The 12,723-nt window shown below is 40.5% G+C and overlaps 1 protein-coding gene across 1 annotated transcript; it reads right to left on the reverse strand.

Moving 5' to 3' along the window:
• Positions 1-3,090: 3,090 nt before the first annotated feature.
• hsd3b7 (hydroxy-delta-5-steroid dehydrogenase, 3 beta- and steroid delta-isomerase) lies at positions 3,091-12,651 on the reverse strand. Its single transcript, XM_048245993.1, has 6 exons — positions 12,304-12,651; positions 9,817-9,972; positions 7,533-7,641; positions 5,842-5,941; positions 5,162-5,324; positions 3,091-4,659 (listed from the first exon to the last, which is right to left on the reverse strand). The coding sequence occupies exons 1-6, from the start codon at positions 12,461-12,463 to the stop codon at positions 4,241-4,243; spliced, it is 1,107 nt and encodes a 368-aa protein (XP_048101950.1). The 5' UTR covers positions 12,464-12,651; the 3' UTR covers positions 3,091-4,240.
• Between the last annotated feature and the right edge of the window lie 72 nt (positions 12,652-12,723).

Below are 12,723 nucleotides of genomic sequence, written 5' to 3' on the forward strand. Positions count from 1 at the left end.
AAGCCAATTTAAACACTGCTTATATCATGGCCACTGCTTATAACCATAGCAAATAGACTTAATTTGTCCAAGCTGAGGACCACATGTATGACTCAGTATCTCTGTTTGCTTTTCTCTCTCTGTCGTCTCCCTTGCTCCCTTAACAGCGTAAATATTATGAGGATTACTACGGAAAATGGTTGTCATTCCCGTTCACTTGTGTGGTCACATGGTTGAGGGTTTCCTTCATAGTGTACCAGGGGGAACACCCTTCTCTGTATTGGGAAAGAAATCCTAAATGTTTTTGTGGTTTGGACATGTGTATGTTTTGTTATGACAACCTGTACTCAGCACCGCCTAAAAAATGTGGAAAATCTGAAGGCTACTCTGAAGTATCATAGTTGAGGGTTTCCCTCACAGAAATTAAAAACCTAGACAACATGGTTGTTACTATTTCTGTATATTGTTATTGCAATTGCTGATCTAGCGGATATTCCAAGTATGTGGTTTAGAGACAAACCTGGGTAAGTTAACTCAGAGTAAGTGGAATACCCCCCTGATAAACTCAGTCGCAGTTATTTTTCACAAGAGATTGAAATGTTCTCTGGCTATACTCAGTGATGGGATTTGGCAGGTGGGGGAACCCTGAGAAAAATGACTCACTTGTTGGACAAAATATTGAGTATCGTGGTGTAGCAATAGTTTTTTGGTCAAGAATTGCTAGTTTCTTGGTCACCTCTTTCTGTCAAAATAGTCCCCATATTGATTTGCCTCACCCGCAAAGCACTAATGATTGTCAAGGATACAACCCACCCTGCACACGAACTGTTCAGCCTCCTGCCCTCTGGAAAGCGGTACAGGAGCCTCCGCTCCCGCACCACCAGACTGGCAAGTAGCTTCATCCACCAAGCAATCAGGATGCTGAACACTCTACCCACTCTCCCATCACTGACAGCCCCCCCCACCCACCAGCCAGCCAGGAACCTAGGAAACTAGGATCCTGTCTACCCTAACCCCCCCCCGCCCCCCCAAGCCTGATATACTTGAAATTACTGCATACTGCATATCAATGTAAATATACAGGTCACACAAGCACAAGTTTAAACTTCATGTAACTGTTAAGACTATATAAATATACAACACAACTACCTCTATTTTTTTTATATATATATGTCCTTTATTTCTATTTTGATACATACATGTTCTATATTTCAGTCTTGCACTTTAATTTAATGTTTATTGTCTATGGCTATGTCTATAGTATGTCTATGTCTGTATTTAAAGCATGTCTATGTCTGCATGGGAAAGTAAGAAACTAAATTTCAATTCTTTGTATGACCAGTGCATGTAAAGAAATTGACAATAAAAGCCGACTTGACTTGACTTGACTTGTACCAGGGGTGTCATGCAGAAGTGGTCACCTGTGTTGTTCAGCCAGAGCCATCTATAGGCTACATGCTATTGCTTTCTTTTTCATTCAGGGCTACACATCTGGGAAAGTATGATTTGTTTTCCCTTCATATTTTTTTGCATTAATGTCACTAGGAAGCATGCCAGTAGAAATATATATTCATATCTGTTTAGGTGGGACTGTCTGTAATCTGGCAACCATGATTTGGCTAAACAATTTACAAACATGTATGCAGGCTACTAACATAAATTGTTTACATTTCGGCCTAAAAGTTGGAGAACATGTAGAAATTTGTTGCAATTTCAAAACCGGATTACTCGGGAACCGATTATAGATGCATTTTTCATATCTTCATATTCAGTAAGGCCTGCTGTTTATTGTGATATAAAGCTTGCCATGTGTTGAGTGAAGAGTTTGTGAGATATTTCACCAAGAGTAATGGGTGTGCAGAATTCAAATTAAATTACATACAAGTTCAATGTTAATTTTCTCGCGAAACATTTATCAGAGCAACTTTCGCTAATGTCAGTTAAAAGCTTAGATTCCGCTCGTTCATGTTATAGGTTTCCTTTGTGGACAGACTGTGTGACATTAACATCACATCTATGTACTCTAGCTAGAACAGCAACTGTAAACACAGCGACTTCATCTGCATGCATGAACCGACACATGTGCACTCGAATCAGACAGGAGATATGAGAATTTCGGGAAGGGACAACAGGGGGGATAACAGGTGTTAGTAAAGGTGGGGCCAGGGGGTGATATTATAAAACACCGTGATCCTGAAGGAAAGGCAGACTTTAATTTAACGTAGAATATATTTATTTATTAATTTATCTGAGGTGCCCACTTTAACCTGGCTATACTGTTATGTAACTGTTATGTAATTGCCTCATTTTTAAACAGAACTGCATAAATGGTTGTAATGACTTCAATTACATCATTGCCCCACTCGTCAAGCCCAATGACATTTCAACGTTCAGCGTCGCCCACCTACTGATCACTTGTTTTGCCTGCACCTGTATAGTTTACCTACACCTGTATTCACTACATTGCACCTGTATTGTTTACCTGCACCTGTATCCACTTATTTTCAGTTGTATTTGAACCCCTCAGTTTGGCTTGCACATTGCAAAGTCTACTGGTTGTTAAGACAGACTATGCTCTTGTGTTCGTGACTTTTGTCATGTGCTTTTGTGAAACCAGTTTTGAAAATAAAACTTCTAAGTTGCCTCGCACTTGCATCTTGCCATCCTTGGAGCGTGACACTGGTCAGCCAAATCATTACTGAGATTATATATTTTTTATTCAGGGCTCTATTTGTTACACCACATAGACAGCGGCAATAAAATGTAAAAATGATCACCTATACCTTCATCTAGAGACGAGGCACAGGAGATGGTGAATGAGAAATAAAGCAAAGTGGTAAGCTACTTGAGCAGCACCAGATGATAGATAGATAGATACTTTATTGATCCCAAGGGGAAATTCAAGAAATTTGTAGATATTTCTATCACTGAAATATTTGAAAGTCTTGTATCCAGAATGAATCTAAAATCTTCCATCTTCCTTTCAGTTGTTTTTGTTTTATTTGTTTGTTTTTGTTTTCTAAATGGTGAGTCAACATTTTGGTGTTGATTGGTTCATACTGTCCGAACCATAAAATGTAACATTGTGTAACACAAAGCATCACAACTTTGAAAAGATAAAATGATTTATTTGTCTTTATAATTAGATTAAATAAATATATGTTAATAATAGAATAAATATATTTTTCAATTACACAATACAAAATTACACTTTTAATAACAAGAATGAGTTTCTGTGTCCTTGTCAACACACAAAGGACATGCAGTTGTTTACCTGACAATTAAAATGACTACATTTGGAATGGTCATAGACTTACAGTTCAGCTCCCTTTTCAATATGGTTGTAAAATAATACTGTAGTAAGACAGATATAACCATAACCCCATTTTTAAACAATTTCCTCTACATATTGTTATGTCTAAGTGATGATACATCGACTGATAATGCTATGGATGAAAGTAATGACACTGAGGTAATGGATGATTATAAAGAAATGCAAGCATCATGGATGAAAACACAAGCATCTTCTCTAACCAAATATTTCACTGCAATGTCCATAAAGGAACAACATTGTCAAATATTCTACAAATGGCAATGTATTGCCTAAATCTCCAAACTCGCCACAACTTAATATAAATGGCATCTGGGAATATTGTTTTAAAAGACTTTTATAAATATATAAAGACTTTTAATTGTCACATCAGCGGCATGCCATATACTATACTTCAGACAATGTTCACCCAAATTCATCTCACTTCAGTCAAAACATCTGAAGAAGAGACACTTTCTGTCAAACTTTCTTTTCTCACATTAAAAATGTACATACATACAACATGCTCTGTCTTTCACATTGTTTCCTTTTTCTGAGAACCTTAGGGCTACAAACAGTTCGCTTCACATTACCAACTTGAGACTCAAAAAGAACTGGAACAGAATACACATACAGTAGAATAGTAATACAATACACATAAGTTATGACACTTTCTTCTCCTTCTTAAACGTTCCTTTCAGACTTTTCTGAACAAAAAAATGGATAGGAGACATTAAAACGTCCTTTGATTATTCTCTCTGCAATAACAACAGAACTAACAGTGCAGGAGATCTGCTGCAATCAAATGGTATTGATTACTTTCCTTTACACTCATTCCAGTATTTAATCCGTTAATTAAAACAAGGACAAGCGTGTCCTCATAAACAATATAGTATGAATTACAAAATAAATAGGAATATACAGAAGCCTATAAGAGAGTCAAGCCATAAATCAGGCATTCTTGGCATCAGCTGTGGTGAGGGGGAAGGTGTCTACCCAACGCTGGGTTCGGGCTTGGCACTCCTCCCAGTCGTAGAGTGGACGGTACTGGAAGTGCCGCTGGGCCTTGTCGGAGCGCACGGTGAAGGAGGTGCAGGCCACAGCCAGCGTGTAGCGGTTGAGCAGAGGAGCATAGCAGTGCACTGGCTTGAGCAGCCAGTGCAGGAGATCATTGAAGCAGGCAATGAACCACAGGAGCCACACTGGCACACGAAGCTGCCGGAAGTTGAAGGCTGACAAGAACTGCATGTTGAACTCCTCGTAGCTCTTGTAGGGTGAGTCATCGTAGCAGAAATACACTTCCCCTCCCAACCTCTCAGGGTGCTCACGAAGCGAACGGGCTGCCAGCAGATGCATCCAGGCCACGTTGCCTAAAAAAGCAGATTTAAAAATGAAGTTATGATAAGGTTGCTTCAGCCAAATGAGAGACTGTACTCTTACTTGGCTCAACATATTCCTTGAATTCTCCTTTATTCCTTTTGTATCGGCCCATTTTCTTGTATGTTTTAGCTCACTGAAAGTTTGCACAAAGTTCTGTTCTCTTTCTGTTATAAAAAACAACTCAAGCACAAAACTGAAAAGGAAAACAACTGTGCTGGGTGTGCCTAACTTTCTGCTGGAGGATTCCTGACATTCCTAGCATGGCCAGACATTATGACAGTCTGGATGGTATTGACATTGGCCATTCAGAGGGTAAATTATGTAGACATTATCACTGCACAATTCTGCCACACAACAAACTGAACATCATTCCCAAAACGAACATTCAGAGGTCACCTCTCCCAGCAGGACGGAAAGGACCCACCTTCACATGCACACACTCTGGACACATATATAACCTTGACTGATTTATGACAGATTTATGGGACTCACCGACATATACCCGGCCATGTTCTGTTTCGCGGGGGACACCCATAATCAGCCATCCTCCAGTTCGCACCCCATTCTGGTAAAACTCCTTCATGAGCTGATGCTGTTCACCATAGATACCGGTAGGCCTGAGGGAGCATGTGTACAGAGGGCCTCCACCCTTAACCTGCAGCAAAGAGAGAGTGAGAGGAAGAGAAACAGATAGAAAAAAATGTCATATAATGTCATTTTTCATAGGAATTAAAAGTTGGTTTAAAGGGTACAGTTTCCTGAGGGAAGCAGCCAAAATGTTACCAGCTGGGTGGAGTGGTGCCTACTGTTATAGTATGTTTTTTAGAATGCAGTTATATAACGACTCTTGAATGGCACACCCCTTTGCTGTCCTCCCTTGCTTTCCTTCATAATCCTGATAATCTAGAACTCTGTGATAAACACCTGTGATATTAGTGTAGTTGTATTGTATTGTATTGTATGTATTGTGTTGTGTTGTGTTGTATTGTATTGTATTGTATTGTATTGTATTGTATTGTATTGTATTGTATTGTATTGTATTGCATTAGCAGTAACATGGCTAGCCATTTTGTACTCCTCCTCAAGTCAAATTGTCACTTTACATTGCAAGATGTCCACCAAACATACAACATACAGTATGAAGCTTGAAAGGCCCTCAAATGGGTTGGTACCTTTTTTCCATTGGCCTCCAGCACCAGTTTCTCTGCGGCCGCCTTGCTCCTGGGATAGGGCATGTCATGGAAAATATTATACTTTGTATCTTCGTCACCCCTGTTGAAAGGAGAGATGGAGGATTAAACCCACTTGACGGTTGGACACGGTATGGAAGGGCATGCATACAGGGTGTGTACTGTAGCGATAAAGTGTAGTAAAGAGAAGATGGTGATGTGTGTGGGGGAGGGAAGGAGAAAAGATGACAGAAAAGTGTTTAAACAATTGGGAGCCAAGTATTTTAGTGGACACCAGATGCAATTGAAGAATGCATGGAACTAATTCTAAAAGACCAGATGTGGGAAATGAAAGCGACCAGCTGGACAGTGCCCGGGAATTAATATCCTGTAGTCTGTATCCTGTAGTGTTTATGTTGATAACCTCTGTGAGTGTTTTACTCGACTGAAAACTTGTTGATGTCAATTAAAAAACACAGCTGGAATGGGTGGTTTAGCATGTGTGCTTATGTCTCCACAGAGGGCATACATTTGGTATCTCTCTCTCTCTCTCTCTCACACACACACACAAAAAAACACCATTTATGATGACATACACCACAATGCCATTGAAAAAATGTAGCTACAACTATGCTGTTCAGGACATTCAGGCCTGTACATGCACAGATATCAACTGATTCAGGGCAGGTCCCACAAAACAGGGTGATTAAAAGAACAATCCAGAACATCCGCAGGAAGATATGAACCGTTTGTAACTGTAATCTCTGACTTCAACTGAAATTGACCTATATACTTAACTGAATAAAAGTATGCTTCTTATGTTGCTTATCACTAATGTGTTAAATGTGAGCTTGTGTAACATTATTATGGCACAGCTTTTATTATAGGCAGGCTTAGACGTCTCCCTTACAAGCCCTAACATCGAGTCACTCTAATGTCAACAATAGCTCATCAGATGTACTGCACAAACACTGAAACGTTGTTCTCCTGTGACTGCAACCTTGTATCAAGCAACTTGTAAAGGATCTGGCGTCTTGTGTGACATAATTGAAATTCCATATACAAAGAAATATGCAGAGGCAGAGATGACATTTAGTGGCGAGTATTTACGTTTCTGAACGCAGAGTGCGAGGCAGAAAAAGCGAATGATACTGCCACTATGCCATACGGAGTGAGATGTCCTGGGCATCTGGTTAGTGTTGCACATCTCTGGGCCTCGCTGTACTTCAGCCTGTCTATTCTGGAATGTCCTGAGGCTGAATGTTCTAAATGAAATAATGGCAGGCTTCTCAACTATGTGGAAAATGTGGCCCGTTCTGTGGGCTGCCATCCCCATGGGCCCTCAATGTAGAGCAACAAGAGTTGGGACAAGAGTTTAAAACTGAAAACACAATAACATATTTACTGAGCAAACCCTTTCTTCCAAGACCTCCCCAAACCCAAATAAGATCCAATACCCCGCGTCCATTTTCTACCCACATGGTTTGAAATCAAAGAGGCAGGGTGGATAAGCTAGAAGTCTCATGAATGACGCCAGACGGCACGCGCGCCGATGAAGAGATGTGTAAACAGACAACAAGACCCACGCGCAACACCCTCACAGGCATATATGACAGGAAATTGAAGACAGATGCAGCTCAAATGGCACAAATAGCCCAGCAGAACAGTATACTGTACATACAAAAGAAACTCACCTAATGAAAGGATCTCCTTTTACGTTGGGTCCCACCACCTCCATACTGCTGGTGTACACTAAATACTGAATCCCGTTTTCCACACAGGCATTGATCATGTTCTCCGTGCCTGGAGAGAGAGAGAGAGAGAGAGAGAGAGAGAGAGAGAGAGAGAGAGAGAGAGAGAGAGAGAGAGAAATGTCAAATACCATGTGTTCACTCATTTAGATGAGGATATGGAAATGTGGATGAATGTTTGTTTGTTAAAGCTTCAAACAGATGATAGAGTGCTCTTAAAGTGTGGAATTCATGTGTGTATGTATGCTTGTGCCTAACTACACATGAAGTTAAGAAAAATAAAGTTCTCTTGACTTTAGCAAAAAAAAACTACATATACACCTATCATTCCAAATCAACTTAATGATACACAAAACTGTGAATATCCCCAAAGTGATCCCCAATGCATCAAATTGTAATTTCTGTTGGAAATGTCCAAGGTCAAAAGAGGTACTGAAGTTCCAAGGTGAAGAGGTAATGACTGACTCAGATGTTGGCATGAATAGAGTAATTTGAGCTCCACATGGAACTTCTGACCTCAGAGCTGGAAAGCTGGACACAACACAAGCTGGAAAACAGTAGTGTACAAAAAATGTCTATAAAATCTAAAATGTCCTGTCTGTAAATATGTAAATACTTTGTGTAAATATATTGTGTAAATATTTACATTGTCTGTACATTGTGCACTGCCTATATTGTCATTAAAGCATCACTTTGATTCTACCTCAATATTGTTATTCTATAGTTTCAATAATAAAACCTATAGAAAGACTCAATACATAACTTAATACAGAGTGTCTATAAACCAATCATGAGTCTTTGTCTTGGTGTGCTGAAAAACCTTTTGTGTTCTGGCTCACTAAAAAGTCTCAACAGATGGCAGACACATTTCTGACAAAACACAATAAACCTCTATTCATCTGGGTAAATGTAGCCAAGTGGAACCAGTCCCCAGCTCACTGTGTGAATAGGGTCTCTATTGGGGATTGTGTCTGGTCACTGCATCCTTGGCACAGGCCTCAGGTTAATTTTGAAACAATTGAATTAGCCTTAAACCAATCGCTACTGATTGGTATAGGATTGCTATACTCAGCAGTTTCCAGACCATAATCCCAGTGAAAACTGAGGTGGGACTGGTAGGTTGGCAGAGCTCGACTAGGGAAAATGCGCTGTCTGATTATTGCTTTGTTTGTCTCCATTTAGTTCAGTGTGTTTATATATGCAGCAGGTCTCCATGTATTCAGATGGCTTTCTGTGTAGGCCACGAATGGAGTGGACCTCAGTGAGTCATGCCAGCTAAATAACCTACTGTAATCCCTGTTATACACGTGATGCCCGGATACTAACTCAGTCATGAGATATATAATACAGTGCCTTGTCTAGAAAAACAGGAAAGGACTGTCACTTCACCAATGCACTTTATGACATCATCTTGACAGTATGTTCAGGAATAGCTGTCCCTCATAAAAATAGAAAATAAAATCAAGCCAAAAAATCTACATTCAACCTAGCCATCTGTTTCACTACAGTTTACATTTCATAGACCTGATCAGCATTTTGAGTAATGTTTCACACTTAATTCTATCTTATTATGAAGAGGAGCTGAGTAACTAAGATAGCATAATGTTAAAAAGTGCTGCATTAACATCTAAGTTAAGTGACCTCGTAAGAGTATTCTAAAATAAGTCTGTTGGGGCTCTGAACATGGAAGGAACCAAAGAATATTATCCACTGAATTTGTAAAATGCATAAAATATTACCAGTCAAAACAGTCTGACAGGTGAACACCCTCCAGAAAGCATTCCCACCAATGCACATGTATCTCTGTTTCACCTTTAAGCGACACTGCAGTTATTGACAGGAGCCAGAGGCAGAGATGACTCAGATGCAAACACACGCGGAAAGTAGAGCGCGACTTTTGGGAACTGAGTGACAATTACTGTGGAAACTGGCTTGAGGTTAAGGAGGCTTTTTTTTCCCCCTAAATGCAAATTCCAAAAGTCTGCTTCTATTTCCCTCTCTTCCTCCCTCCTGTGTTCACCATATCCTGTTCTTTCTTCTTTTTCTACATTGTTAATAGTTGTTTTCTTCCCCCTTTCCTTGCAATTATTCCACTCCCCATTCTAATCCCCTCCGGCCCCCCTCCCACCACCACCACCCCTCTCCACACAATTCTGCCAGTCTGCTTCACCCTTCCACTTTGTTGTCCCCTCTTTCAACCTCTCCAACTGTTTTCTTTGTAACTCACCTTGCACATTGACAGCCTGTATGAGTCTCTCAGGGACTCTGTTCCAAACGTCCACCAGGCTGGCTGTGTGAATGACCAGGTCGGCTCCCCTAGAGACATCCACCACACTGGGGTAATCAGTGATATCTCCCTGGATCACAGTCACTTTCACCCGATCTAAGCAAAAGAGGGCCAAGATAGAGAGAAGGGGAGGGGGGGGGGAGTAACAGATTGAGACTGTGAAGGGATGAAGCCAGCAAGTTACTATCCCAAGGCAACATTTAGAACTCAATAAAGCCAGTATAGCAGCACTCATTGAAGCAATTTCAAGTATATAGTTGTGAGTGGCCTTTTTAATGAACTGAAATGGTTGATTGTTGTCAATGAAATGGAGTTAAAGACATGTTTTAGTAGTTTAAAAACAATCCCCAGAGACTTATACTCAAGTGTTTACATGTGCTCTTTACCATAATTGCAGCTATACTGACTGGAAATCTATGTGGAAGTCTTGAAAACCATTATGTCTTTGTTTGCTTCATGTAAACTATATTATTTACCGCTTTCTTTAAAAGGAACAGAAATTACAGACTGTTACACACCCACAAACTTCCGCCTGACCTGAACTTCTACGTGACCGTGGAAGTGTGTCAGCCTGAAATAGTGTGCTGGCAAGAGCCTCAAGAACATTTGTCCTGATGTTTATTTCCTCTACCCCATTTACACTGCATCCGCATTGTCTTCTTAAATGACAAACAGCTCCTGTCACTGTTGTGTACTACTTCCACCCCATAAACAACCGAAGAGCACAAACTTCCAGGCAGCTCTGGCCATAGACGCCCTAGAATGCTTCAAAAATACACATTACACCTCCACACAACCTATCATCACACTGCAATGTAAAGTAATGGGTGACAAGACCACCACACCACTCCTCACCACACAGTTTGCAATTACATCTAAAGCCCACAGCCTATTATAAAGTTCACTGAACTGTAAATACAAAGGCAGTTTCAAGTCACTGTGCTTTGATGTCTCTACGCGGAGGTGTTCTCTGACACAGTTCAAAGTGGACCCCAAACTGTGGGGATATTCCCCAGGTTGGGTTTCCTTTTTTGTTTGGGGTTGCTCTAAATACATTCAGATCAAAAATGTTTTCCTACACTCTATGAGATACGATTATCAGCCATTCTTCTACATAATCTTATCTAAGACGGTGCCTCCAATGCAGACTTGTTGCCTGGAAGGCACTGTTGGACTGTATGAACTGTGTTGAACTGTTGCGCTAAACAAGTGGATGCAGCAAGGCCCTTACGGCTGAATCAGTCATTCATTACAGGCAAACAGGCTCATAATACAGAGACTGCCTGTGGTAAATCTTGGGGCATGAACTGCTGTGGCATTGGCCGCATGAAGCTGATATCAGGTCATAGTCATAACATGGTGAACAGCATTAAAAGACCTTTTTTTCTGCACATAAAATTATATGGAAAAAAATACCCTTTAAAAATGCTGTGACCATACTGATTATATAAAAAGCTTCCTGACTCATGAAACTGAAAACACTGGTGACTTCGCCTCCATGCAGCCCATAAGATCCGGAGGCACCAGGTCAACAGGGCAGGAAATGTTGGAGAGGAATGGGAAATGATCCTGGCACTGACCATACACCCATGGCAGTCATTCACAAGGATGCTCGTCACCAAGGTGTGTGGTTTCCTATGATTTTTCTTCTTAAATGTTAAATGACATGTTACCACCCTGTTCTGATAACCTACTGTGTGAATATAGGCTATATCTCTCGGCATCTCGGTATATCTATATGAATCCTGTTGACTGACTGAGAAGTCAGACGTTTTTTTGTTTTATTACATCATCCTAAGACCAATCGAAAACCTCTCCCCACTTCAAACAGGTACATTTCTTTAGAGTAAGCTACTGTTACTTAAAGTTCCATATATCGACTTCAGTCAATTATTCTGCTGAAGTGCAAGAATGTAGGCTAGTGTAGGATACTCCCACTGGACCAGAATATAGGACTTTCCTTTTTTTGTCCAACTGCCTAGGCTATAAGTCATGTCTAAATACAAACAACACAAACCAACAATCTGGCTACATTACATGCTGATATCTTCCTCTTTATTAGCCTAAGCTACTTTCAGGGTTCCCACGGGTCATGGAATTTCTAGAATATCATGGAATTTTGGAAAGTCTAGCCTATTCCAGACATGAAAAGTCAGGGAATTTGATCATTTTTGGAGCAAAGTCATGAAATATCAGGGCAGTCATGAAATATATGTAAAGTTTAAATTTACATAATACAATACCATTTTTTCCACAGAGAATTGGAGTATATCTGGTTATTAGCTTTACTACTTGCTTGAGTAGCCCGAATTTGTTTATTCAATTCCCATTTAGGCCTATTCATATTCCGCTCTAAAGAAGTAATAGATTGTTGAACGCTATATGGCAGCACTGAAATCATTGGTCGGCATATTGTGGATATCTCACCTGTGCTTTGATCCTGTAGACTAGCGTCAATGTGTTTATCAAATAGGCGAATCTCTGATATGTGGTTCTCCTTCTCAAGAAGAACTTGTAACAGGTGCTGTCCAAGGAAACCACATCCCCCGGTGATCAAATAGACGAGACCCGTGCTTTCGCTGGACATTGTCGTCAGTCGTTGGATTTGCTGTTTCGAACTCGGTAGCCGTAGTCCACTCTCGAATCTATCTCCTTTAACACTAGCAGCAGTCCGTGTAGGCTATATCTTCGTTATCCAGTCAAACTTCACCTGTAAGGAGAAAGACGGCATTTGGTACAGTTGGATACGCTGCAGCGTCTTTGTAGGGAGGTGAAACTGGGAGGGAGGGGCGTGGCCTAAACTTGATGAATTTGACAGCACAGGAGCACGCGCACGCACACACACGT

This window comes from Alosa alosa, chromosome 6 (genome assembly GCF_017589495.1).
Source record: "Alosa alosa isolate M-15738 ecotype Scorff River chromosome 6, AALO_Geno_1.1, whole genome shotgun sequence".
NCBI classification, from domain to species: Eukaryota; Metazoa; Chordata; class Actinopteri; order Clupeiformes; family Clupeidae; genus Alosa; species Alosa alosa.

What these genes read in the sequence shown, in the direction of transcription:
- hsd3b7 (XM_048245993.1), bottom strand. Translation starts at nt 12,463, where the DNA reads ATGTCCAGCGAAAGCACGGGTCTCGTCTATTTGATCACCGGGGGATGT. An exon ending in ACAGGCTGTCAATGTGCAAG is followed by an intron (nt 7,642 to 9,816) that starts GTGAGTTACAAA and finishes CTCTCTCTCCAG; the next exon opens with GCACGGAGAACATGATCAAT. An exon ending in TGGAGGCCAATGGAAAAAAG is followed by an intron (nt 5,325 to 5,841) that starts GTACCAACCCAT and finishes TCTTTGCTGCAG; the next exon opens with GTTAAGGGTGGAGGCCCTCT.